General features: G+C 43.1%; 1 protein-coding gene across 1 annotated transcript in view; it reads left to right on the top strand.

Annotated features, from left to right (window-relative positions):
* LOC115160829 (aryl hydrocarbon receptor) overlaps positions 1 to 18,151 on the top strand; it is a 49,044-nt gene extending 30,893 nt beyond the window's left edge. The window contains exons 3-11 of the mRNA XM_029711294.1: positions 2,557 to 2,657; positions 3,444 to 3,533; positions 8,246 to 8,366; positions 8,557 to 8,696; positions 11,120 to 11,322; positions 11,576 to 11,685; positions 13,387 to 13,528; positions 13,619 to 15,530; positions 15,737 to 18,151. Coding sequence (XP_029567154.1) covers positions 2,557 to 2,657; positions 3,444 to 3,533; positions 8,246 to 8,366; positions 8,557 to 8,696; positions 11,120 to 11,322; positions 11,576 to 11,685; positions 13,387 to 13,528; positions 13,619 to 15,530; positions 15,737 to 15,847 — 2,930 coding nt within the window. The 3' untranslated portion in view covers positions 15,848 to 18,151. The remainder of the gene's footprint in view (positions 1 to 2,556; positions 2,658 to 3,443; positions 3,534 to 8,245; positions 8,367 to 8,556; positions 8,697 to 11,119; positions 11,323 to 11,575; positions 11,686 to 13,386; positions 13,529 to 13,618; positions 15,531 to 15,736) is intronic.
* The last annotated feature ends 9,564 nt before the right edge of the window (positions 18,152 to 27,715 follow it).

Here is a 27,715-nt window from a genome sequence, read left to right as displayed (position 1 = left end):
GTGGAAAGCTTTTCATTTCAGGCTTTTCCACTGCGGATGAAATGTCAAACTGCAGCCAGAACACTGATCATGTTAAGAAACCCTTAATGTATTTTTAAAACAAAACAAATGGTATCATTTGGGCTGTTTAGTACTCTTTCTTCTGAAAGTCTTCCCAGGTCGGGAAAAGCCTGGGAATCGTAATCCAGGAGCCTAAAAGCGATTTACCACACACAGTCAGTCACACACATCCACACGTATCATACCATTCTCATTCTCACATAAACAAATCTGCATACTATAGTTTTTACACATATTTAACTCCTTGCAAAAGATTGTATATAATGTGCTATTATTTGTCCTGTTTGGAAACTTCTTTGTTTTTATGACAGATTTGTTTCTTTAATCTTCTCTCAGAGGAATGCATGGTTTGACTGGTTGTCGCTCATGTTGTCTAAAGAAGAACCCTTTCACAGAGAGAGAGAGTATTCACAACTATAATCATTACAACTGCTAGCTTCTATGTAAACATTTAGTTGTCATTAAAATGGGACATTTATGAAAGTTATGAAAGCCATATCTGTTTGGCAATCTTAGGAATAGCTTCTCTATATGTATTAGTGGATGTCCTTGTTCATTTTAATTGCGTATCATAACAGTTGTTTGTATAGGGTTACAAGTTTTCCCTGAAGCAAGTCCACATAACTGTGAAGCCCCAGAAATATGAGCAGTTGGTTGGTAGTACAGTCCCATTTATATCATGAAAAAGGATTTTCATGGAATTGGATTCGTTCACATACTTTGATTTCAGTGAGTTGTGCTTTGATCTGATATGATATAGAGTATTGAACCCATCAGGTTGGCCTTGTCTTTGAAATGGGATGGTATGCCTATAATGTCCACAAGCAAGCTGCAATAAAACCATTTGCTTTTTTGTCTTGCAACAATATTACACGGTTCATAAAGCCTATTATGAAATATGCATAATTAATATTGCAAGGAAAGGCATCCTCCTTAAACCTGGTGCCCATCTGTTTTTCACTCCAGTGAAACATGGCAGGTTGACTTGTTCAACAAAAAAGTCTGGATATTTTTTACAGACTAAACATGGATAGCCCATGTTGCTGGTACTTCGACAGATGTGTGCGAACTGGCATCCAACAATATGTCGTTCAGAGGAAGATAGAAACATTTGAGGTTCAGTCCTGATCATGATCGATGGAATTTCCTCGCAGCACCATGATTTTCCTTTAGGCGATGGCAGGGCTTCAAACCCATTGAGCGAGAGCAGAACCATCTCTCATGATGTAATCTTACACATGCCAGTTGTTTTCACTCAGCGTCATCTAATCCCACTCTGTCTGGCTGTGGTACAGGGACAGGGATGAGAAGAAGAAATACCCTGCAGGGAGAGAAAATAAATCATAGAAACTGATTATTGTGTCCGGTAGAATCACATAAGCATTGTGTCTTGGAGACAAACTCTGTGGTTCTGTCCAAGAAAGAAGGAGAGGAAGAGGACAGGGGAGAGAGGGGGTGTGTGGTGGATTAATGGGTAATGACAGAGAGGTGAGGAGGACAGTCAGTAAAGGACAGATAAAGCCATAAGAGAGAGTGACCTTAAAACCTTTTAGGGACAGACGTTCTGCTAGCGGAACGCCTCACCAATATCAAATGGTAGAGCGTGGCGCGAAATACAAATACCTCAAAAATGCTATAAATTCAATTTCTCAAACATATGACTATTTTAAACCATTTTAAAGACAAGACTCTCGTTAATCTAACCACATTGTCAGATTTCAAAAAGGCTTTACAGCGAAAGCAAAACATTAGATTATGTCAGGAGAGTACCCTGCCAAAAATAATCACACAGCCATTTTCAAAGCAATCATATATGTCACAAAAACCAAAACCACAGCTAAATGCAGCACTAACCTTTGATGATCTTCATCAGATGACACTCCTAGGACATTATGTTATACAATACATGCATGTTTTGTTCAATCAAGTTCATATTTATATCAAAAAGGGAGGGAGGGTGGGAGGGAGGGAGGGTGGGAGGGAGGGTGGGTGGGAGGGAGGGAGGGAGGGAGGGAGGGAGGGAGGGAGGGAGGGAGGGTGGGTGGGAGGGAGGGAGGGAGGGTGGGTGGGAGGGAGGGTGGGTGGGAGGGAGGGAGGGAGGGAGGGAGGGAGGGAGAATGAGTGGCAGCCAGAGTGGAAAAAGGTGGAAGAGAGAGATGGGCAGGGATGTGAAGGAGGAGTGGTGAGAGAGGCAGTCGGTATGTTTTACTGAGCGCCAACACATGAGCCCTACTGGAGAACTTGGCTGAGGGAACAAAAACGAAGAAAAAGTGAAAGTGCCAAAAGTCCAAACCCCAGAAACCCCAGACTCCCCAGAAACCCCAGACTCCCCAGAAACCCCAGACTCCCCAGAAACCCCAGACTCCCCAGAAATGCCAGTCTCCCCAGACTCCCGTGCGTATTGCTTTCAGGATAGCGTGCTGATGTGAGCTTGTTTTTCCTCCCCTCTACCGCCCTCCTCTCCCCCTATCCCTCTCCTCCCCTCTCTGTCTGCAGCGACCATGAAGAAAAGCAGTGTCCTGTTTCCCAGTGGGAATGGGCTGAACATTAATGGGATGGAAGCCACAACCTTCTCCAAGGGGGACCTACTACTCCAGGTACAATACAGTACAGTACAGACCACTGACTTCACAGGACCAACGCAGGCAGACAGACAGACAGGCAGGCAGGCAGGCAGGCAGGCAGGCAGGCAGGCAGGCAGGCAGGCAGGCAGGCAGGCAGGCAGGCAGACAGACAGACAGACAGACAGACAGACAGACAGACAGACAGACAGAGACAGACAGACAGACAGACACGTAGTTCTAGAGCCAGACATTGTTTATTTGTTTGTTAATCCAGGTGGATTGAGTTATAATCCAGGACCATCCATTTAGCACGAAGTTCTGATAGGTGAAATAGGTTGTCCTGGTGCTTTATGCCAAGGCCTGGTCACGGTTTACTACATTAAACAAAGTGAACACTCTCTAGTTCTATAGCACACTGTTTACTCACACTCAGATGTCAGGTACACTTTCACACCGAGTAATGAATGGCATGTTTGGGTTTCTTCTCTCACGATGGAGGCTGTTATGATCATCAGTCAATGCTGAGGGATCTGTGAAGGCAGAGCATCAGAGGCAGTTGTCGGCAAACTGATAGCAAGTTAACAGGTTGCCAGATTATAATACCCCAGATAAACAAAATGTCCTCTTCAATGAAACACTCTAATTGATGTGTTTGTGGATGTATCTCGACTATAGTGAAAGTGAGAGGATTATCAATGTGTATGTGCGTGCGTGCGTGCTTTGTTTGTATATGCGTGCGTGCTCCGTGTTTGCGTATGTGTGAGAGTGTGTATATAAGTGAGTGTGTTACTGTTTTAACACTGGATTTTATTCTTGCAGGCTCTGAATGGCTTTGTGCTGGTGGTCACAGCTGAAGGACATGTGTTCTATGCCTCTCCTACTATCCAAGACTACCTGGGCTTCCATCAGGTAACAACTCCAACATCTGTAGCATAACACAACTGCAACATCACATATGTAAACCTTGCTCCTCATCACTGCATAACCTCACCACTTTCCGTCTTTGTACAAAATAATGATCGGGTGTCGTGAAGATTGATATTGAAATACAAAGGCAAGACATTTGAATGAAGGAAACAGATTACATTTAGGAATTAGGGGGATAAAGTGGGCTTTTGTTCAATCTCTGCTCTGGATAGTTGAATCCCTTTGAGAATTAATCTTCTAAGAGACAGAGAACCAAAGGCAACATTTGTTGTTAATCAATGTGAGCAAGGCAATGCACCATCTTTGCTGGAGAGCTACGGTCCACTGCATAACTTGGTAACAATCCAGATTTCCATTTATCATCAAGGAAAGCGAATGTGCAACTCAACCACCTGTTAACTAACCAAAATAAGCAGGTGTTGAAGGAAGCGTCTTGTAGCAAATTTGCAGTTGCGCTTTGCCTTTCTCTTGGAAATGATAGTTTGAGAATTCCTTATATAACCATGATCATGACATTCTTTCCCACAGACGAAGAGAAATCCCATTGTTGTGGATGTACTAGCCTACTTCTACTCCATACTGAGCTATATGATCTATTGTAGCACATGTGCTTTGTGTTAGCCATGCCTTCTGTCATTATTTCTACTGCATCTATACTTTTCCGCGAAGCCCACAAGAACGTGACGTATAGCTGGGGTAATGCTTTGATCCTTTGTCATTGCTGCCGCATCCATATAGTAAGATTACAGACTTACAACTCAGTACTGAGGCATACATTCTCAAACATATGTGGCGAACCCTATGGCCTATGTTATAGTAACTTGCAACTGAGCATACTGTACATACAGTAGAGACAGGGCAAGGATGTCTTTCAAACGAAAATAGATCAAAGATGATGCTTTCTTATAAACTACAGTTATGACAGCTATGATTGCATCCTGTTGTGCGCTGAAAATATACTGCTCAAAAAAATAAAGGGAACACTTAAACAACACATCCTAGATCTGAATGAAATAAATAATCTTATTAAATACTTTTTTTTACATAGTTGAATGTGCTGACAACAAAATCACACAAAAATAATCAATGGAAATCCAATTTATCAACCCATGGAGGTCTGGATTTGGAGTCACACTCAAAATTAAAGTGGAAAACCACACTACAGGCTGATCCAACTTTGATGTAATGTCCTTAAAACAAGTCAAAATGAGGCTCAGTAGTGTGTGTGGCCTCCACGTGCCTGTATGACCTCCCTACAACGCCTGGGCATGCTCCTGATGAGGTGGTGGATGGTCTCCTGAGGGATCTCCTCCCAGACCTGGACTAAAGCATCCGCCAACTCCTGGACAGTCTGTGGTGCAACGTGGCGTTGGTGGATGGAGCGAGACATGATGTCCCAGATGTGCTCAATTGGATTCAGGTCTGGGGAACGGGCGGGCCAGTCCATAGCATCAATGCCTTCCTCTTGCAGGAACTGCTGACACACTCCAGCCACATGAGGTCTAGCATTGTCTTGCATTAGGAGGAACCCAGGGCCAACCGCACCAGCATATGGTCTCACAAGGGGTCTGAGGATCTCATCTCGGTACCTAATGGCAGTCAGGCTACCTCTGGCGAGCACATGGAGGGCTGTGCGGCCCCCCAAAGAAATGCCACCCCACACCATGACTGACCCACCGCCAAACCGGTCATGCTGGAGGATGTTGCAGGCAGCAGAACGTTCTCCACGGCGTCTCCAGACTCTGTCACGTCTGTCACATGTGCTCAGTGTGAACCTGCTTTCATCTGTGAAGAGCACAGGGCGCCAGTGGCGAATTTGCCAATCTTGGTGTTCTCTGGCAAATGCCAAACGTCCTGCACGGTGTTGGGCTGTAAGCACAACCCCCACCTGTGGACGTCGGGCCCTCATACCACCCTCATGGAGTCTGTTTCTGACCATTTGAGCAGACACATGCACATTTGTGGCCTGCTGGAGGTAATTTTGCAGGGCTCTGGCAGTGCTTCTCCTGCTCCTCCTTGCACAAAGGCGGAGGTAGCGGTCCTGCTGCTGGGTTGTTGCCCTCCTACGGCCTCCTCCACGTCTCCTGATGTACTGGCCTGTCTCCTGGTAGCGCCTTCATGCTCTGGACACTACGCTGACAGACACAGCAAACCTTCTTGCCACAGCTCGCATTGATGTGCCATCCTGGATGAGCTGCACTACCTGAGCCACTTGTGTGGGTTGTAGACTCCGTCTCATGCTACCACTAGAGTGAAAGCACCGCCAGCATTCAAAAGTGACCAAAACATCAGCCAGGAAGCATAGGAACTGAGAAGTGGTCTGTGGTCCCCACCTGCAGAACCACTCCTTTATTGGGGGTGTCTTGCTAATTGCCTATAATTTCCACCTGTTGTTTATTCCATTTGCACAACAGCATGTGAAATTTATTGTCAATCAGTGTTGCTTCCTAAGTGGACAGTTTGATTTCACAGAAGTGTGATTGACTTAGAGTTACATTGTGTTGTTTAAGTGTTCCCTTAATTTTTTTGAGCAGTGTAGTTTGCTTGAATAATCATACTAGCTTGACAGTTATTGACCTCCTCATCCAATATAGTTATGCGTTATCCCCTCTTTCGTTACAGTTATATAGTATAGAGTCTATTCAGTGTTGACAGGTAACTATGATGCCCCACTGAGAGGGATGCCAGTATTAATACAAGCCTTTGGAGTTTAGCACACAAACACACACACAGAGCTTACTTCTGCCACAAATTAGAAGACAAACAGTCTTTATAGTAGTTGGATTATATTTAGAGTTACAGTTCGCACGAAGCCTTTCGCGTTGGTTTTCAGTAGAAATGCATTGTTTCAGTTAATTAAATTTGACCAAGGGAAAATACAGGTCACTGCCAAAATCAAGGAAATACTTGACTATTGAGAGATACAAAGTATATTGAAAGCAGATGCTTCCACACAGGTGAGTTAATTAAGCAATTAAAACATACCATCATGCTTAGGGTCACGTATAAACATGCCCAGTTTCCCATTATTTTGGCTACCATGGCTAGAAGAGATCTCAGTGAGTTTGAAAAAGGGGTTTCAAAGGAGCATAGGGAGCTTAAAGGATGTGTGTGTGTGTGTGTGTGTGTGTGTGTGTGTGTGTGTGTGTGTGTGTGTGTGTGTGTGTGTGTGTGTGTGTCTCAATCACCAGATCTCAACCCAATTGAACACTTATGGGAGATTCTGGAGCGGCACCTGAGACCACGTTTTCTACCACCATAAATAAAACAAATGAGGGAATTTCTTGTGGAAGAATGGTGTTGCATACCTCCAATAGAGTTCCAGACACTTTTAGAATCTATGCCAAGGCAGATTAAACCCATTCTGTCGGCTCGTGGTGGCCCAACGCCCTATTAAGACACTTTATGTTGGTGTTTCCTTTATTTTGACAGTTACCTGTATATCAGTGCCATCTGCCATGTGATGTTACTCTGTTGGTTCCAAGAGTCCACTATGGCTTTGACCACAAACCACATTGTTCCTCTTGTTCTGAAGAGAGCGCCAGAATTCTAAATTATAAGTGAATCCGATGAAACCAGAAACAAACAGTGTCCAGGACCCACTTTAGTCTTGTGGCTTCAGGGTTTGTTTGCTTAATAACAGACATAAGCTGAGCTCCATTACATTGCCGTTATAGTTTCTCAGTGGTGGGCAGCACAGTTGCATTTCCTATTTTAGGTCCTTCTAAAGGCTCCTATTAGTTGTCCATTCCAGTGGAGGCCAAACTACTTGTAAAGTACACATGTCATGAAGTAACCCTGATATGGCCTGTAGACACCATTATTAGTATGTGTCTACCATAATAATCGAGGCTACAGCCATTGTCATAAACTAGACTTAAAGGAAAACCATCCAAAAACTATATTTTGGTATTTGTTTCAATAGTCCATTGTTGATATAGTCCCAAAATATTTTGCATGTCAGCAATCAAGTTTTCAAGATATATAACCTTAGGAACAAAACATTAGGAACACCTTCCTAATATTGAGTGGCACCCACTTCAGCCCTCAGAACAGCCTCAATTCTTCGAGGCATGGACTGTACAAGGTGTCCAAAGCATTCCACAGGGATGCTGGCCCATGTTGACTCCAATGCTTCCTACAGTTGTGTCAAGTTGCCTGGATGTCCTTTGGGTGGTGGACCATTCTTGATACACACAGGAAACTGTTGAGCATGAAAAACCCAGCAGTGTGGCAGTTCTTGACATACTCAAACCGGTACACCAGGCACCTACTACCATACCCTGTTTTAAGGCACTTAAGTATTTTGTCTTGCCCATTCCCCATCTGAATGGCACACATACACAATCCATTTCTCAATTGTTTTAAGGCTTAAAAATCCTTCTTTAACCTGTCTCCTCCTCTTCATCTACACGGATTGAAGTGGATATAACAGGTGACATCAACAAGGGATCATAGCTTTCACCTAGATTCACCTGGTCAGCCTATGTCAAGGAAACAGCAGATGTTCCTAATGTTTTATACAATTGGTATACAAATTCATAACTTGATTGCTGACATGCAAAACGTTTTGGGACTATATCAACAATGGACTAATTAAACAAATACCAAAAGATAGTTTTGGGGTGGAATTGTCTTTTAACTTTGATAGAGTACAATCATTGAGTTTGCCCTCTCTCTTTGTCTGTCTGTAGTCAGATGTGGTCCACCAGAGTGTGTTTGAGCTGATCCACACAGACGACAGAGCAATGTTCAGACGACAGCTTCACTTTGCCCTCAAACCCAAGCCCTTTGACCCAGAGCAGGGAGGAGACGGTGAGTGATCTGGAGGGAATGGTTTGTGGACAGTTTGGGTAGTTTTTTCAGTGAATTCTTGTGTAAGTCATCGATTGATGTCAATGGGAGCCTGTTCAAGCTAGGTGTGTATATTTCAAGTTAAGTTTTGCCCCATGTTTTTGATGATAAACTCTCATTATACGATCTTTCACCCTGTTTTTATGTTCAGGCATGGCAAGCAGCAGTGACATCACCAGGAACATTGTGACCTATAACCCTGAGCAGCTCCCCCCAGAGAACTCCTCCTTCCTGGAGAGGAACTTTGTGTGTCGCTTCCGCTGCCTCCTGGACAACTCTTCTGGCTTCCTGGTGAGTCACTCATCTATAGGGCTGTAGAGAAAAAATCCACTTTGTATTATCACCAGAAAGTACTTCATACACTTTATTGTGTCATAAGAACTAGGGTTGCAAAGCTACCGATAATTTACCAAAGTTAGTAGAATCTTCAGTAATTTTGGTAATTAACAGAAACTCTATGGCAATCTATTGTAACTTTGGTAATTTATACTTGAATAACTTTGAATAACTTTGGGGCGGCAGGCAGCCTAGTGGTTAGAGCGTTGGACTAGTAACCGAAATGTTGCGAGATTGAATCCCCGAGCTGACAAGGTAAAAATCTGTCGTTCTGCCCCTGAACAAGGCAGTTAACCCACTGTTCCTAGGCCGTCATTGAGAATAAGAATTTGTTCTTAACTGACTTGCCTAGATAAATAAAGGTAAAATAAAAAACGTTTTCATATATAATATATATTTTTTTATATCTGTGTCCATATTGTCCATGGGTTTCTAGTAGAAAGACCATATGGTTTAAGAGAATATAGCCTAATTAATGAAAAAAGTATATAATCGACAATGGCATTATTTTCAATTATCTCTGCAAATCGTACAATGATTTACTTTTTCACCACATATTGAAAACAAATACATATTGACATACAGTACATTGTAGAATAGTAGTGAAGACATCAAAACTATTAAATAACACATATGGAATCATGTAGTAATGAAAAAAGTGTTAAACAAATTAAAATATTTTAGATTTTAGATTCTTCAAAGTAGCCACCCTTTGCCTTGACAGCTTTGCACACTCTTGGCATTCTCTCAACCAGCTTCACCTGGAATGCTTTTCCAACAGTCTTGACAGAGTTCCCACATATGCTGAGCACTTGTTGGCTGCTTTTCCTTCACTCAGCGGTCCAACTCATCCTAAACCATCTCAGTTGGGTTGAGGTCGGGTGATTGTGGAGGCCAGGTCATCTGATGCAGCACTCCATCACTCTCCTTCTTACACAGCCTGGAGGTGTGTTGGGTCATTGTCCTGTTGAAAACAAATGATAGTCCCACTAATCACAAACCAGATGGCATGGCGTATCGCTGCAGAATGCTGTGGTAGCCATGCTGGTTAAGTGTGCCTTGAATTCCAAATAAATCACAGACAGTGTCACCAGCAAAGCACCCCCACACCATCACATCACTCCTCCGTGCTTCACAGTGGGAACCACACATGCAGAGATCATCCGTTCACCTACTCTGCTTCTCACAAAGACATGGCGGTTTGAACCAAAAATCTCACTGGTCTAATGTCCATTGCTCGTGTTTCTTGGCCCAAGCAAGCGTCTTCTTGTTATTGGTGTCCTTTAGTAGTGGTTTCTTTGCAGCAATTCGACCATAAAGGCCTGAGTCACGCAGTCCCCTCTGAACAGTTGAGCAGCAGAGGTAACTCTGGGTCTTCCTTTCCTGTGGCAGGCCTCATGAGAGACAGTTTCATCATAGTGCTTGATGGTTTTTGCGACTGCACTTGAAGAAACTTTCAAAGTTCTTGAAATGTTCCGGATTGACTGACCTTCATGTCTTAAAGTAATGATGGACTGTCGTTTCTCTTTGCTTATTTGAGCTGTTCTTGCCATAATATGGACTTGGTCTTTTACCAAACAGGGCTATCTTCTGTATAATACTCCTACCTTGTCACAACACAACTGATTGGCTCAAACGCATTAAGAAGGAAAGAAATTCCACAAATTGACTTTTAACAAGGCACACCTGTTAATTGAAATGCATTCCACGTGACTACCCCATGAAGCTGGTTGATAGAATGTCAAGAGTGTGCAAAGCTGTCTACTTTGAAGAATCTCAAATGTAAAATTCCACAATGTAGAATAATAATAAAAATAAAGAAAAACCCTTAAATGAGTGTGTGTGTGTCCAAACTGGTACTGTAGTAAAATAAATAAATAAATAAGTCTGTAAAAAAAAAAGATGAACGATATATCATGCTGAAAGCCTCACATTAAAAACACCAATGTTATTCACTATAAGTTGATGGTTTATATTTAGGATAATGCTTTCCAGCTTTGTTATTCTATTTTTTTGTGTAAATAATCTTATTGAATTTCTTTATATATTTGACATGTGATAAGGCCAGATAGAGAGGGCCAGACATACTTACAGAAACTAGTGATAATCTGAAGTACCCAAAAGGGCCACTAGATGTCTTATGATGGGTTACATAAAATCCTTGAAAGTTACCAAAATTCTGGTAGTTCACTGGTAAGCTTTGAAAGTTTCCAGTAATATACCCTCCCTTTGATACCCTGATAATAACACATATCAGCACCGTTGATTAATCTGACAGTATAAAGTGAGTGGTGGATCTTGGCAAAGTTTGGCTAAAATGTTTATAGTCACTAGCCAAGTTTCTGAGTCTAACATCCCTTTGTTCTCCTCATATTCAGGCTCTGAACTTCCAGGGGCGTCTCAAGTTCCTCCATGCCCAGAGCATGCTGGGGGATGACGGGACACGCAGCCAGCCCAACCTGGGTCTTTTCACCATCGCCACCGCTGTCCAGAACCCGTCCATTTTGGAGATCAGAACGAAGACAATCTTCTTCCAGACCAAACACAAGCTCGACTTCACCCCCATGGGTGTTGATGCCAGGTGACTCTAAAGGCCTGAAACTAATTCTTACTGCGTCCCAAAAAGTTGGAAGCCTTGGCCTACATTTAGGAAAGACGTATGGTAGTATTTAACCTGTGCCTTGATCAAATGTATGACTTTTTTTTAAATGTGTCACAATTTCACTTATATATTCAACATGTTTGAGGGATGACTTCACAGGTGAACATGTGTTATGTGCTGTACTTTCCACTAATGCTCATATGGTGTGTCCTGTCTTGTCATCTCTCTACAGGGGGAAGGTTGTCCTGGGCTACTCAGAGATGGAGTTGTGTATGAGAGGCTCTGGTTATCAGTTCATCCATGCAGCTGATATGATGTACTGCGCAGACAACCATGTCAGAAGTAGGTTTTCTTCATCATTTACAGTTGAAGTCGGAAGTTTACATACACCTTAGCCAAATACATTTTCACTTAGTTTTTCACAATTCCTGACATTTAATCCTAGTAAAATCCTAGGTCAGTTAGGATCAATACTATATTTTAAGAATGTTAAATGTTTGAATAATAGTAGAGAGAATGATTCATTTCATCTTTTATTTCTTTCATCACATTCCCAGTGGGTCAGAAGTTTACATACACTCAATTAGTATTTGGTAGCATAGCCTTTAAATTGTTTAACTTGGGTCAAACGTTGCAGGTAGCCTTCCACAAGCTTCCCACAATAAGTTGGGTGAATTTTGGCCCATTCCTCCTGACAGAGCTGGTGTAACTCAGTCAGGTTTGTATGCTTCCTTGCTCGCACATGCTTTTTCAGTTCTGCCACAGATTTTCTATAGGATTGAGGTCAGGGCTTTGTGATGGCCACTCCAATACCTTGACTTTGTTGTCCTTAAGCCATTTTGCCACAACTTTGGAAGTATGCTTGGGGTCATTGTCCATTTGGAAGACCCATTTGCGACCAAGCTTTAACTTCCCGGCTGATGTCTTGAGATGTTGCTTCAATATATTCACATTTTCTGCCCTCATGATGCCATCTATTTTGTGAAGTGCACCAGTCCCTCTTGTAGCAAAGCACCCCCACAACATGATGCTGCCACCCCCGTGCTTCAGGGTTCGGATGGTGTTCTTTGACTTGCAAGCCTCCCGCTTTTTCCTCCAAACATAACGATGGTCATTATGGCCAAACAGTTCTATTTTTGTTTCATCAGACCAGAGGACATTTCTCCAAAAAGTATGATCTTTGTCCCCATGTACAGTTGCAAACCGTAGTCTGGCTTTTTTTATGGTGGTTTTGGAGCAGTGGCTTCTTCCTTGCTGAGCGGCCTTTCAGGTTAAGTCGATATAGGTCTCGTTTTCCTGTGGATATAGATCATTTTGTACCCGTTTCCTCCAGCATCTTCACAAGGTCCTTTGCTGTTGTTCTGGGATTGATTTGCACTTTTCGCACCAAAATACATTAATCTCTAGGAGACAGAACGCGTCTCCTTCCTGAGCGGTATGACGGCTGCATGGTCCCATGGTGTTTATGCTTGCGTACTATTGTTTGTACAGATGAACGTGGTACCTTCAGGCGTTTGGAAATTGCTCCCAAGGATGAACCAGACTTGTGGAGGTCTACAATTATTTTTCTGAGGTCTTGGCTGATTTATTTTAATTTTCCCATGATGTCAAGCAAAGAGGCAATGAGTTTGAAGGTAGGCCTTGAAATACATCCACAGGTGCACAACCAATTGACTCAAATGATGTCAATTAGTCAATCAGAAGCTTCTAAAGCCATGACATCATTTTCTGGAATTTTCCAAGCTGTTTAAAGGCACAGTCAACTTAGTGTATGTAAACTTCTGACCCACTGGAATTGTGATACAGTGAATTATAAGTGAAATAATCCGTCTGTAAACAAATCTACACTTGTCATGCACACAGTAGATTTGCCAAAACTATAGTTTGTTAACAAGAACATTTTGGAGTGGTTGAAAACCTAGTTTTAAGGACTCCAACCTAAGTGTATGTAAACTTCCGACTTCAACTGTATAATAACCCTTTATTCGTTTGATCAATATTTTTTTGCAGCTTTGTCTAATGCTATGAATCTTCTTTTCTCAGTGATTAAGACAGGAGAGAGTGGTCTGACAACATTCAGACTACTTCAGAAGACCGGGTGCTGGGTCTGGGTCCAGGCCAATGCCAGGCTCATCTACAAAGGAGGAAGGCCTGACTTCATCATCGCACGCCAGAGAGCTTTGCTGTGAGTTATCAGTATCTGTCTGTATCATCATTTTTTATTGTTTCTCAAAATATATGATTGCATATTCATTCATTCACACATATGATACAGTAATTCCGAGGGAGAGGAGCATTTACGCCAGAGGAAGATGCAGCTGCCATTCAGCTTCACCACCGGGGAGGCCCTGCTGTACGAGACCGGCCCCACTCTGGATGCCACTGAATTCCAAACCAACTCCCCAAAAATCCGCAAGGTGGAGTCCCTGGACCCCCAGTCTCTGCTGGGCTCCTTACTGACGCAGGACGAGTCCGTCTACACCCAGCCCCAGGAGCCTCAGCTACCCATAGACCAGGCATTCATGGACAGCCGAGCGCTCACCAATGTGGCCTGTAACTCCTGGCAGAGTAGCATGGAGCCCCAGGGGCCCGACGGGGATGATGATGGTGACGGCCCCAGTGAGGTGAAGCAGAAGGGGGCGGTGGTGGCCATGATAGACGCCCTGCAGAAGATGGCACGAGATGGGGACCTGTGTGAGGCGCTGCAGGGGCTGGACGTGGACGCGGCCGAGCTGATGGAATGGGAGAGTGCCCTCCTCAGGCTGAGCCAGGAATCCAACGGGACTGGTGGCGGGAATACCTCCCCGGAGCTGGATGACATCATGACAAACGACATCTTCTCTTACGTGGAGGAAGCCTTGTTCAAGGAGAGCAGCCAGGGGAGCAGTAACCAGCCCAACTGTTCCATTATGGTCAACAACAACCCTAACCTAAACCTGTTCACAGAGATGTTTAACAACAACAACCAGGATGGACCATTCACAGGAATGGTCAGCCCTACAGGTGTCGGACAGTGCAAGCCCGGGTTGCTTGACAGTCGCAGCTTTATCCATAATTGCTCCCCAGTGAACGGTCAAATTGGTCAGGTAACAGGCAATGGACCAGATGGTTTGGCAGGACAGAACCAGGCAGGACCACACCAGGTGTTCAACAGCACCCAGAGGCTCTCCCACTTTGGCCCCCAGATCCCTCAGATGGACCTGAACATCCCCACCCTGCAGCAGCTACAGCTCAACGACATCTTCACCCCCTCTCTGGAGCTCCCCGAGCTCAGTATCCCACACAGCTCAGGCCAGAACGGGGCTGTTACGTTTGGCACCAACATGGCTGGATCCTGTGCTCAGGGACCAAACAACCACATGGGAAGCCCTCCGGGTATCACTGGCCGGGTCCACTCTAACCAGTCACCTCCACAGTTTTTCACTCATAATGGCGTGCCAGCTACAATGGCACCAAACGGACCACAGCAGATCTCTGTTCCACAGTCCAACCATGTAGCACCTAGTCTGGTGGATGGCTGGGCATCCATGATTCCCAGTAATGCCTTTGTTTCACCCCAGATTGAATCTAGCAATCTCAATCTATCTAATCCCCTTCCGACTGCTTGCCTTCAGGGAAACAGTGCACCATTTCAGTCACTCAAAATCCAGAGAGTTCAGCAGTGGCCCCAGAACCAGCAGCAGCTGCCACCCCCAGCCAGCACCATACAGAATGGAATAATGCCAAATGGACACAAATTAATCCCTGACTGTCACAGTCAAGCCACAGAGACACAAAGGGTCCCTCTCACAGGCCTTTGGCCACAGAACCCCAACAGACTGTACCACCGAACCCAGCAGGGGGGATTGGCCAATGGCCAGCCTGCTCCATCCAGTAGCTGCATGTTTGAGAACATCTCACCCCCCCTCCCTAATGGAAACAGCCACGTGGATGGCACCAGGCTGGCCCCCACATTGTCTGTATGCCAGAGTAGGATGGTGGACCCCCAGGACCAGAGTCCTCCACGGGGCTCTTGCTACTTCCAGTGGGACCCCAGTGAGCCGGTGGTGGGCACGTCAGCCGTCATCCAGGACAACGCCAGCACCAGCCCCCTGTCTCGCCCTCTGGTGGCCAAAATAACCACCCCTGAGGGCCTACTGGCCATGCAGCAGTACCTGGCTGGATGCAGCGGAGTCGGACAGACACAGGTAACTAAGCCCCCTCTCGTCCTCTGCTGCTACTGTTATGGATGGAGCAGTGATTTTTTTCCTTACCAAATGAAATGAACTGGTTTTCACGCAGATAGGAAAACTCAGGGCCCTAAATAGTTATGAAGTAATTTCTTATGATATGAAACTTTATGAAACAACCAGACATCTGATTCTATCTTTTGTCATACTTTTTCTCCCAACAGATTCCAAGCCTCCCTGTTATAGACAGCAATGGAATATTCTCTTTACCACCCCTTGTAAATGGATCCATGTGCTTTACAGAGCACAACCAAACCAACTATAGCAACTTCTAAACATGCGTCACTTTGCCTTACGAGGTAAAAATGGCGGACAGAGAGAGGAGGAAGCCATCCATGAATCTATTCATCCTTCCGTCTGTACGCTTTCATAGACAACCCTCTGCCTTAAGAGATGTCTCAGTGAGGGTGTTGTGAAGACAAGCCATCCCCTCATCATGTGTGGTCAAACACACCATCCATCTCCCTATATCAGTGTTTGCAGTAAATACAAGGACTCCTTTAATTACCCCTTGTCAATTTTGTCAGCAATGGAACAAAAAGCAGCAACTTGAAATTGAACTGGTTTTCTTTGTATTTTTGCATTGTCTTCTGTTTTGTTTGCTGATACCTTGTCTTTGTTTTTATTACTGTATTACTGTGTAACAACAGTTTCTGTCACAACTTGTTTGTTTAATTGCCTTCAATGATATGAATGAAGTATGAATCCTCACTAGTGCATTTTTGCTTGCGTTATAATGGAGCATTACATGGCTTTTTAAGGTCGTGACCAATTCCCAAAGTGATATTCTAATGAAGCAAGCCGTATTAATTTCTTTTTTTACGTTTGTTTCTTGTGCACTTACGTTATAGTCGGATGGTGATAGGACACCATTCAAGTTTTCACAAAAATAAAGTCATAACAAACATTTTTGTATGGAGTGTAAATACAGAAATTGAATCTATATTCTTATATAAAGATATTATGTAAAACGATGTGAGTGCACTTGTGTTTATGACTGTGATGAATATGACTATGTTTACAGCGTGTGTGCGTGTGCAAAGGCGTTCGTGTGTGTTTGTGTTTTCTTGTTCTGGAGAGTGAATGAAGCAGTGTACAAGTGTCCCGTGTAGCTCAGTTGGTAGAGCATGGCACTTGCAACGCCAGTGTTGTGGGTTTGATTCCCAAGGGTTGATTCCCAGTGTGTAAAAAGTATGAAAATGTATGGACTCAATACTGTAAGTCGCTCTGGATAAGAGCGTCTGCTAAATTACTAAAATGTAAATGTACTAATAGACGTTCTGAGGAAAAGACGATGTATTTCATCGAAATGTCTGCATTGGTTGCAGAGTAGGCAGTATGACTAACCATGCAAGGCATGTGCTTTCAGATGATATCCCTTGTAATGCTATTGGTATCCAAATGTCATTACAGTTTGACAATACTCTGATTCAGTATGTTGATAATGTTATATCAATAGTAGTAAACCCTTTTTTTGTTTTTCTTTGCTTTTGTTTTATTTTGGTGTTATCTAAACTTCACTAAGCCATACACTAACTTCTTGTGGTCATAATACAAACTGTGGAGGAATGCGGGCCCTAATGCTGCATCTATAGGAGACACAGGAGACGTAGAAGTCCTATAAGGACTAGTATAGTAACCACAGTTACTACAGACATGGGACTAGAAGTCGAACTTCCCACGAGGCTGCCATGATGACTCAGCATATTCAACAAATGGAACTCCATGTCAGTCGATGATTGACAGAAACATGGCAGATCCTCCCAATTGAAATGTCCCCTGACACTGAAGTCTCCCGTCATCACTCATCTCTTGTCTCCCTCAGAGGGCTCTGAGACTAAATCAATATGGCCACCCACCTTTCATTTCCCTTGACCTACTTCCTCATTCTGCTCATATGAAAGGGCAAGACAGATGAGAGGAATATGGAGGAAACTAAACCCGGCCAACTAGAGGGCCTCTCCTGTCAAACTGCTCTCACCATTTCAGCTCACTCAGCTCAGTAAGGCAGAGGAAAGTACACATAGTAAAAGGAGCTATTGTATGTATTGGGTATATTCACATTTACCTTTGGCTTTTAAATTGTATTTAGTAATTGTTCTTGTTGCTTTAACCAGCTGATATACAAGCTTTCAAAGTGCCTGCCTTGAAATGTCGATAAAGTTTCTCGTATCAAAGCTTATATAAAAGAAAGGGAAGGGTATACTATACAGTATACTGTATATTAGCCCTGAGCCATATAGCTATTCTTTAAGCGCACTCTTCAACAGTCTTCAACATCAGGCAGTTGCAGAGTTCAGCATCAATATATTATTAATATTTACATTTTTGCATTTGTTGGTTGTATGTTTCTTTATTTGTATGTTTTGTTATTATGTCTAGTGGCCTTACAACATCTGTTAGACATGTATTCTCTTTGTAAGCCTTTATTTCCACCTAAATATATACTTTAGTGTCGTTCACTTGTATTTAGCCAAGTATAGTGTATGCAATGTATTGATAATTACCAACTTACTTGTTACCATTTGTTTCTTAAATGTACAATTCAATTTAATATTAAAAATATTCCTAATAACTTACTACTGTGTTACTTGGTCATTGTTAAAGTGAAATACTCTTGTTAGCCACTGGAGGGTGCATCTCTTCACTGTTGACTGAATAACAATCATCTCACTGGCCTATGTAAACAGTGCAATGAGAAGACTCATGACTCATGTTTAGGATTTCCACTAGGGAAAGGGGATACCAAGTCAGTCGCTCAATTGAATGCATTCAACCAAAATGTTACCTAACCCCTCTGAATCAGAGAGGTGCGGGGGGCTGCCTTTATCGACGTCATCAATGCCTGGGGAGCAGTTGTCCGAGCTGTCTCTGGGATTTGAACCAATGACCTTCCAGTTACTGGCCCACTAGGCTATCTGCCACTATAGTACAGCCACCAAAAGTGCCTATATCGTATAAAATTCAGGAAAACCAAAATTTGCTTTTTTTGTCTTAATTTAAAGTTAGAGTTAGGCATAAGGTTAGCAGTGTGGTTACGGTTAGGGTTAAGGTTAGGGTTAAGTTTAAAATACAATTTTAAGATGATACATTTTAGAAATAGGCTGGGTTTAGGACATTGTGACTGTAATAACTAGTGATGACCTGTGCTTAGAGCTAAAACAAATCTAGACTGAGCTAGAGGAAAGTTAGGCACCCAACAGATTCCCTAACTTAAATGCTCTGACAAACAGACAGACCACCAACGCTTTAAATACACAGATGTTAAATCAACTGTAACTGAAGGTGTTCCTGAATAAATAAAAAAATCTAAGCAAATGTTACCATTGACATTAAAACAAATTAAATGAGATAATATCTGTTACAACCATAAACAGACTTGAAAGAACCTGGTCCTATTGATGAATGCCAAACTTCAATCACTCACAGACAAGTACTGTATCTGCCAATAAATAAAACCTCTTTGCACCATTCTCAATGGGTTTGCATTACGGCATCATTATCACCTCTCAACCCCACCCCACCCTGCCCATCCAAAATCCCTCTTTCTGGATCTGCATGAGTTGAACTTGCCCCGAAACCACTTCTATCCTCAATCAGTGAATTAGTCTTGGTATGGTTTTATAATGATGGGATCAGGGCTGTTGCGCTGTGGCAGGCAGAGACCAGAGAGACAGAGACGGCTGGGTTTGATGAGGTTTCCATGCCCCTGCAGCCACAGGTTGGCACACAGCAACGTCAGTCATACCCTACAAGGGCCATGCTGCCCGGCCCAGCCCGCAGGCACAACTCACATAAAAGCCCTGGCGCAGACTCTGACTATTACTTAGTCATTAATCATATATATATATAGAGAGAGAGAGTGGGCATTGTTCACAAACAGACCCCCCCTGATTCACTGAGTCACTATAGGACATTAGAAGTTTCAATGTGCGTTTTCTTCTCATTTGCCTTCTCATTTACTTGTGTACATTGAGGGATGTGCACTCAAAGGAACAGACAGTACAGGCTTCCTGTATGTTAACAATCACACATACACAGGGCATGGATACACGGGGCTACATGTGCTATAGTATTTTCACCAAAGTATCCCAAGAACTACAGAAATAAATGTCCCACATTTGATTATCTAAGATTAATTTGCTCCAGCAGAGCAAATGGATTGTTTGAAGGAAACTCGAGCTACCCCTAAAGAAAACTCCAGTGCTCTACTTAAATGAAAGGATTAAGGCAAAGGAAAACAGAGAAATCCAATCTTACAATCAGCTGTGCATAATATTATATTCGCACGCAAGCTATTTTATGTTTGCCAACCCCTCGTCAGGAATTCTCTCTTTTTTCTATTTTCTTTACAGTGGATTCTGCTAGCTTTGGAGACTGTACAAGAAAGATAAAAAGATTTCAAACATTTTTAAGAGTTGTGGTTTTGAAAGTGATAATTTTTCCATTGCAGCTGCATTCCCTGCGGATATCATTGCGTTTGGGGAAATGTAAGACGTGATTTCACATCTGAATTTATAAAGGTTTCCAATGGCTTAATGTCTTAAACAAAATGCTCTCCTGCTGATGCAGCATGTTGCATGTCTCCGTTTATGAATATGGGATAATCTATGGTTACAGAACATGTGCTTTGTGCAAGATTTGGGAGTAAGAACTGCAGGAGGCTAGACTTTATCTAGTGAAGTGTTGTCTTTCTTATAGAAACAGTCATACATTTGAAATGGTGTGCATTTATTCAACGGGTGGGTCTAATCCTGAATGCTGACTGGCTAAAACCGCATTCCAGACGGTTTCCATCTATTCCACAAATTGCCACCAGCTAAATCTATGAGATTAAAATGCCTATTTACTCTGTTCCATCAGACTGTCGGGAGTCGGATGGAGACAGACAGGCAGCGTTTTTCAACCAGTTGAAATCATGAATGAGCTGTCATAATTTTTATGGATATATACAAAGAAATGTCAATTGAAAGAAGGTCAAACGAAACGAAGTGCAGCTAGTTTTTCGACTTTCCAGCTTCGGTTTGAAATGATTGTGTTAGCTGTGTGGTTGGCTAGCTCCTCTGAAAAGTGTCCTGACAAGTGAGCACATTTTCTATGCCAGGCGAAATCGCGCCTCATTAGCTCATTGTTATGGATGTATCCAAATAAATGTCTAGAAAAGAGCTACTTTTCTGTTATTCTGGCTGCACTTTCTGACGTGACTGTAAATTAGTAGTGGTTGGCTAGCTAGCAAGCAAGCAATAAGAACTGGCAATGGCACATTTAGAACGAACGACTGGATCGCGTCTCTAGCAACCGAACTGATAAAATGAACAACCAGCCGGTTTGGGTAATAACCCTAGATTTATGTCGGGCCTAACAACACCCATGCCAATATATCCCCCAAACACTGTTTTCTCGGGCGTTATCACTTAAATGGAGAACATAATTGTCTTGTTTTGTACGCTTTGTACAAATAATAAAACGCAGAACTACAGGATGTTTCTTAACATAACTCTTTATTAACTAGCTACAACTACATGTTCGCCTATCTCCAACCACGATCAACTGACTATGCCCTAACCGTCTGGGTGGTCTTAACCAATCACTGAACAGTAGGATACGGCGGTAAAATGCATCCAATTATAATTCAGTATGTATTCACATATGAATATTACATCCCCCTTCTTTTAAAACAAAATACAAATGTTTACATATTCTAAGCTTTTCTTTTGAATACATGCTCTGTAGTTTGAACTCAAGGTAAGTAACCATTTATATTGCATAATACACCAACTGAATCAACATAGACTCTGAAACAATGATCCAACATACTGTTACTTTTAGAACAAGGGATTCTCAGCAACTCAGCTTTCACTGTAGAAATGACATCTTAACATTTCAAACAAATACAATACTAAAGCATTTCAAGTGAACTTTCAATAACAAGTTTACAGTCTGGAACTCTTTTAGGGCAGCGATCCGCCTACACCCTTTGACATTTCACAGGTCGAGGACAGCTCTGGGCTTGACCTCTCTTCCTGACCTTGTGCGATATGATGTTGAGCATGCTTCTGTGTCAGTCAACAGCTCTTGTGGTGTTGCAGGTAAGTATGGTGTATGTTGTGCTGTGTGTGTGTTTAGTCCATCACGTTCTCTTTCAGGGGAACAGTTCATCTCATCAGTGTGTTGTTCTTTTGTGTTCAGTAAGTGACGACGATTGCGGCGGTACACTGCTCCTTCTGCTGTGCGGACGTAATATGAACGTTCAGTGTCAGCTGGCTGGATGACGACTGCTGGTTTCCAGAGGCCATGCTCTTGGATTCTAACTGACTCTCCGTCGATCAGTGGTGGCAGTGGTCTAGCTGACCTGTCGTAGTATCGCTTTTGTTGTTGTTGTCTCTGTGCACGTTTTCCATGCATTTCATTGTAGCTGACGACCTCAGGTTGCAGCTGCTGGTTGGTGCTGGGAAGGGTTGAGCGAAGTCTGCGGCTCATCAACAGCTGGGCTGGTGATTTGAAGTTGTCAACTGGAGTGTTGCGGTATTCAAGGAGACTGAGGTAGGGGTCTCTCTTGTCTGCTTTTGCTTTGTCCATGAGTGATTTAGCAATCTGCACAGATTTTTCAGCAAGGCCATTACTTTGAGGGTAATGTGGGCTTGTGGTGACATGTGTGAACTCCCATGCTTTTGTGAAGGATTCAAACTCATTTGATTTGTAACAGGGCCCATTGTCAGATATTAAAGTCTCTACAATGCCATGCCTGGCAAAGGCTGCTTTTAGCTTGTGTATCACAGCTGCAGATGTGGTACTGTGAAGCTTGTCGAGTTCGAAGTATCTGCTGTAGTAGTCCACTGTTACGATGTAGTCCTCGTTGTTCCAGATGAACAGATCGGTTGCCACGACCTGCCAGGGTCGGTCTGGGATACAGTGAGGTAACATTGGCTCTTTGGTGTTTGAGGGGCGTCTTTCAAGACAGATGGTGCATCTACCAACAATGTCCTCTATTTGTTTGCACATTCCAGGCCAAAACATAATGTCCCGTGCTCTCTGTTTGCACTTTTCCATGCCCATGTGTCCAGCATGGATCTTTGTCAAAATCTCTTCTCTGAGACTGGTAGGAATAATGATTTTCTCTCCTTTGAAAATGATTCCGTTGATCTGTGATAGTTCATCACGATGGTTCCAGAATTCTGAGACGCTCTGAGGGCATTTTCTCCTCTCCTCAGGCCATCCATCCTGTATGACTTCCCTCAGCTGTGTGAGTTGAGAGTCCTTTCCTGTTTCTGCTTGGATCTCCTTCAGTTTTGTGTCACTAACTGGTAAGTTGCTGTACACAGTGTGTACTTGCATGTCCATGCCTTCACTGAGGCTGCTGTCCTTGTAGGTAAGAAACTTCCTGGAGAGTGTGTCTGCGACAGGAATGTCTTTGCCTGGACGGTGAGTGATTGTGAAGTCGTATTTTTGTAGTTGAAGGATCATTCTCTGTAGCCTTGGCGGGGCTGCAGCTAGTGGTTTCCTCATGATTGACTCAAGGGGCTTGTGGTCGGATTCCACAATGACTTGTCGTCCATATACGTACTGATGGAAACGTTTACATCCGAATAGAATGGCATAGAGCTCCTTTTCAATTTGAGCGTAGTTGATTTCACAGTCTGTGAGAGATTTGGAAGCGTAGCCGATGGGCTTTCCTTCTTGCAGTAGCACTGCACCTAGTCCATACTTCGACGCGTCCACTTGGAGTCTGAGCTCTTTGTTGGGGTCGTAGTAGGCAAGGATTGGTCCTGGTTCTCTCGTGATCAAGTCTTTCACATTCTGGAAAGCAATGTCGTGTTGCTTGTCCCAAAGAAACTCACTGGACTGCTTTAGCAGTTGACGCAGGGGTGCATTAGCATTGGAGAGGCTGGGTGCGAACTTGGATAAGTAGTTGACCATGCCAAGCACTGTTTCCAGCTCTGCACGGTTTTTTGGTGGCTCCATTTCTTTTATGGCTGAGATCTTCTGTGGATCTGGCTTGATTCCATTCGCTGTGAGAAGATGTCCGAAGTAGCTGACCTCTGTAGCGCCGACTGTGCTCTTCTCTGGGTTGAGCCGGACTCCTCTCTCGCGGGATCTTTGCAGCATCGCGCGGAGGTTTCGGTCGTGCTCCTCTTTGGTTCGACCATAGACAAGGATGTCATCCACAATTGCCACAACTCCGTCGAGGCCTTCGTACACTTCGTCGATCTTTCGCTGAAACTCGTCTTGGGCTGAGATAATCCCAAAAGGCAGGCGACGGAACCTGTAGCGTCCAAACGGTGTGTTGAATGTTGTAAGCTTAGATGACTCTTCTGTGAGCTTGATAGCCCAGTAGCCTGATCTAGCGTCCATGACGCTGAAGTAGTGTGCTCCCGCTAGCTTGTGTGTGATGCCATCTAGCGTCGGTAAAGGGTAATGGGGCCGTTTGATAGCCTTGTTCAAGTCTCTTGGGTCGAGGCATACTCGGAGCTTGCCTGTGCGTGGTTTCTCCACCACCACTAACGCGTTTACCCAGTCGGTTGGTTCTGTAACCTTGGTGACTATGTCAGATTGTTCCATGCTCTCCAACTCTTTCTTCAGACGGGCACGGAGAGCAAGGGGAATCTTTCTCGGGGGGTAGACCACAGGGGTTGCGTCTGGGTCAAGGTGAATGGTACATTCTCCTGGGAATAATCCTATTCCTGTAAAGACATCAGCAAACTCCTCCAGTACATTTCCTGTCTCTACTGGTGCTGTTACTGATAAAACTAGCTTGATGAGGTCCATGTCTAAACATGCTTTAAGACCTAGCACTGCAGGTGCTCTAGTGTCAACAACGTAAAAGTCCAACATCATGTCACTTTCCTTGTATTTGCATTTGAAAGTGCATGTGCCTTTTACTGGGAGCTGTTCACCACCATAACCAGTCAGTCTGCGCATGGTGGGCTGTAGCTCACACTCAGATGTCAAGCTGCGGTACTTATTCAGAGGAATAATGTTTACTTGTGCACCAGTGTCTAGTTTGAACTTTAGCTTTGTGCCTTGTGTTCCTATCTCAATGTCAGCAAAGGCTTGCTCTGTCTCTGATATGTGACTTTTTCCTGTCACTGAATCAATAAACAGTTCATCATCATTTGACTCTTTGATTGACATTTCATCTTCACTCACTGTGTGTACTGTTTTTCCACGGTAAGCTCTGCACACTTTTGCAAAGTGATTCCATTTACCACATTTAGTACACTGTTTGCCTTTAGCTGGGCAATTTCCTTGTTCGCCATGCACTTTGTATCCACAATATCCACATGTTTTGGGGCGTTTTGAGTCTGTGTCGCTCTGTTTTGGAGTTATGTCTCTCTCCGTTCTGAAACGCGCTCTCTGGGCACCGGAGGTGTGCTTTGATGTCTGCCTGACTGCGTGCACTGCTTGTTCACGTGATGCGCTCGTGCTGCGGCGCGAAATGGTTTTCATCTGAGCCTGTGCTAGCTCGTGAGATCTGGCTATGTCGATAGCTTTGTCCAGCGTTAGCTCAGACCCAACATTCAAAAGTTTCTCTCTCACTCGCGGTGAGTGTATTCCAAATACAATACGGTCCCTGACCATCTCATCCTTGTTTGCATAATCACAGTCTTTCACAAGCAGACGCAGCCCAGTCACAAACGGTTCAAAAGACTCGCTAGCTCCCTGTACTTTCTCATGGAATTTGTACCTAGCGAAAATTGTATTAGTCTTCGGCACAACATATGCTTCAAAACGATCGTAGTATGTTTTCAGTACCTTTGATTCAGCTTCGGTAAGTGTCCATGTGTTGTAAATATCTCTCCCTTTTTCACCGATCCAGAGGAGCAGGTAGCTACATTTTTCCTCTTCTCCTCTTTCCTTCAGAGGACCCGTGAACATTAGCTCCACATGCTGTTTGTACTTACGCCATGCATCGGGTAAGTTTGTAGACTCCCAGTCCATTCGAGGTGAAGGAACTCCAGAAAAATCCATCTTTTAAGACCATTTACTCTGACACCATGTCTTGTTTTGTACGCTTTGTACAAATAATAAAACGCAGAACTACAGGATGTTTCTTAACATAACTCTTTATTAACTAGCTACAACTACATGTTCGCCTATCTCCAACCACGATCAACTGACTATGCCCTAACCGTCTGGGTGGTCTTAACCAATCACTGAACAGTAGGATACGGCGGTAAAATGCATCCAATTATAATTCAGTATGTATTCACATATGAATATTACAATAATTAATATAGTAAAATGTAACAGATAAAGTTATTTTTTCTAATAAAATACAACTTGTGCAATGGAGACAAGTCACACAATTTAAAAGGAGAACCAACTATTTGAAATAATTTTCTACTCGACTTCCAGTGGGTTTTGACAATGCAAGTGGTCCTTTGTAGCTTAGTTGGTAGAGCATGGCACTTGTAACGTGTGGGTTTGATTCCCGGGGCCACCCATATGTAAAATGTATGCACGCATGACTGTAAGTCACTTTGGATAAAAGTGTCTGCTAAATGGCATAATCATTATATACATTGGAAATCCCACTTGTTCCGCTTCATTTGGGTGTTCACTCACTCAGACAGAGATTTTATAACACTTTTCTAAGGTAACACATTTGCAAGCATTATATAACATTCAAAAGATCTTCATGAATGTTTATAATGCAGTGCTCATGAGGGTGTTATACATTGTATTACAGTGCAATGATCCCAGCCTAGTTAAATGCATTACAATCACTTCCAAGTGAGTAAAGTATCTTGGGACTGTGGCTAGCGTGCAACCAGAAGGCTGGAGGTTCATTTCCCTTGGGTAGCTAAAGATAGTCCACATAAATGTAATTATTAGGACCTTTATACTCACCAGATTTACCAGATCTCTACGTACTCTATAGATACATCATAGGTAATCTATCAATATATCTGTACAAAGCCAGTGTCTATCATTTTACAGTAGCTTGGTGGTAGTTTAACTAAATTCAAATCTAAGTAGTGTTTTCAGTAGTTAATTTATTTATTTTTTCCCGCCATGTAACAGTCTAGCTAACTACTAAGCACAACTTTTTTTGGCAAAAAATACAATAAAATAGGTGTGAAGTAGGCAATCATTCCCTTTCATTTTGGGCATCAGACCTGCCTAATTCTCACTGGAAACATCATTTTTGTGTTTAATAAGCTATATGACTCCAAAGTGATCTATTTTTGCAATTTGTAGTCTGACATTTCAGATTCACATATAATTTTTCCCGAAGTAGTTTGGATGGAGTGAACTACTTTTTCAAAGTAACTTTAGTTCAGTAAACTATGTTTTTCTTAAGAGTAGCTTTAGTGTAGTTTAACTTCTTACAGTGTGAAGTAATTGATAGCTTGGTAAACTATATTTTCAGAGTAGGTTCCCCAACACTGCATGATGGTTACCACAGTGCAAAATGTTGACCATTATGAACCAATCACAGCTTTGGAATAAGGTGCAGATCAGACAGAAAATCACAGATTTGACACCTCCCTCAGACACAATAACACATTGAGTATTGTATTCACTACCAAATGTACTCACTTAGCCAAAAAGCCCTTTGCTGTTTGCACAAAAAAGAGAGAAACAGCTTGAATTTTTTTCTTTGGTCCTGCTGGGATCTGAGTGAGCATGGAAAACACATTCACAGCTGTGGTGGTGAAGAGAGGAGGAGAGAAGGGGAAAGGAGGCGATGGCCCCTGGGACTGGTTGTGTCTAAACAAACACACAACCTCTCTCTGGCTGGCCTGGCAGAAACACTCATCATGCCCCATGGGATTCCTGCTATCCATTTGGCTTGGTGTTTTGTGTTTCAGAGCAAACAAACAAATTAACCAACAAACAACTAAACAAAACTGCCTGGTCCCCACTCATTGAATACAAGAAAAGTCAAAGCAGGGAAGATGAACAATGCCATCAGTCATCATATTTGGTCTGCTCTGAGCAGTGGTGGGACTGACAGTTGACATTTTGAAATGCTAGTGAGAATTGCAGGTTGGTTGTAGTTGATATTTATTTTTTATAGTATAAGTGGTTTCCAACAACAAACAAAATGTCCCAAACCATACCCATTTTGTACTATTTTCATCTCGTTTACCATATTATGTACACTGCTTCATTTTGGTACACTACACAGAATGTAC

Source organism: Salmo trutta, chromosome 24 (assembly GCF_901001165.1).
Source record: "Salmo trutta chromosome 24, fSalTru1.1, whole genome shotgun sequence".
In the NCBI taxonomy this organism is placed as follows: Eukaryota; Metazoa; Chordata; class Actinopteri; order Salmoniformes; family Salmonidae; genus Salmo; species Salmo trutta.
The sequence above is the reverse complement of the archived record's forward strand: the minus strand, read 5'-3'. Positions and strand labels throughout refer to the sequence as shown.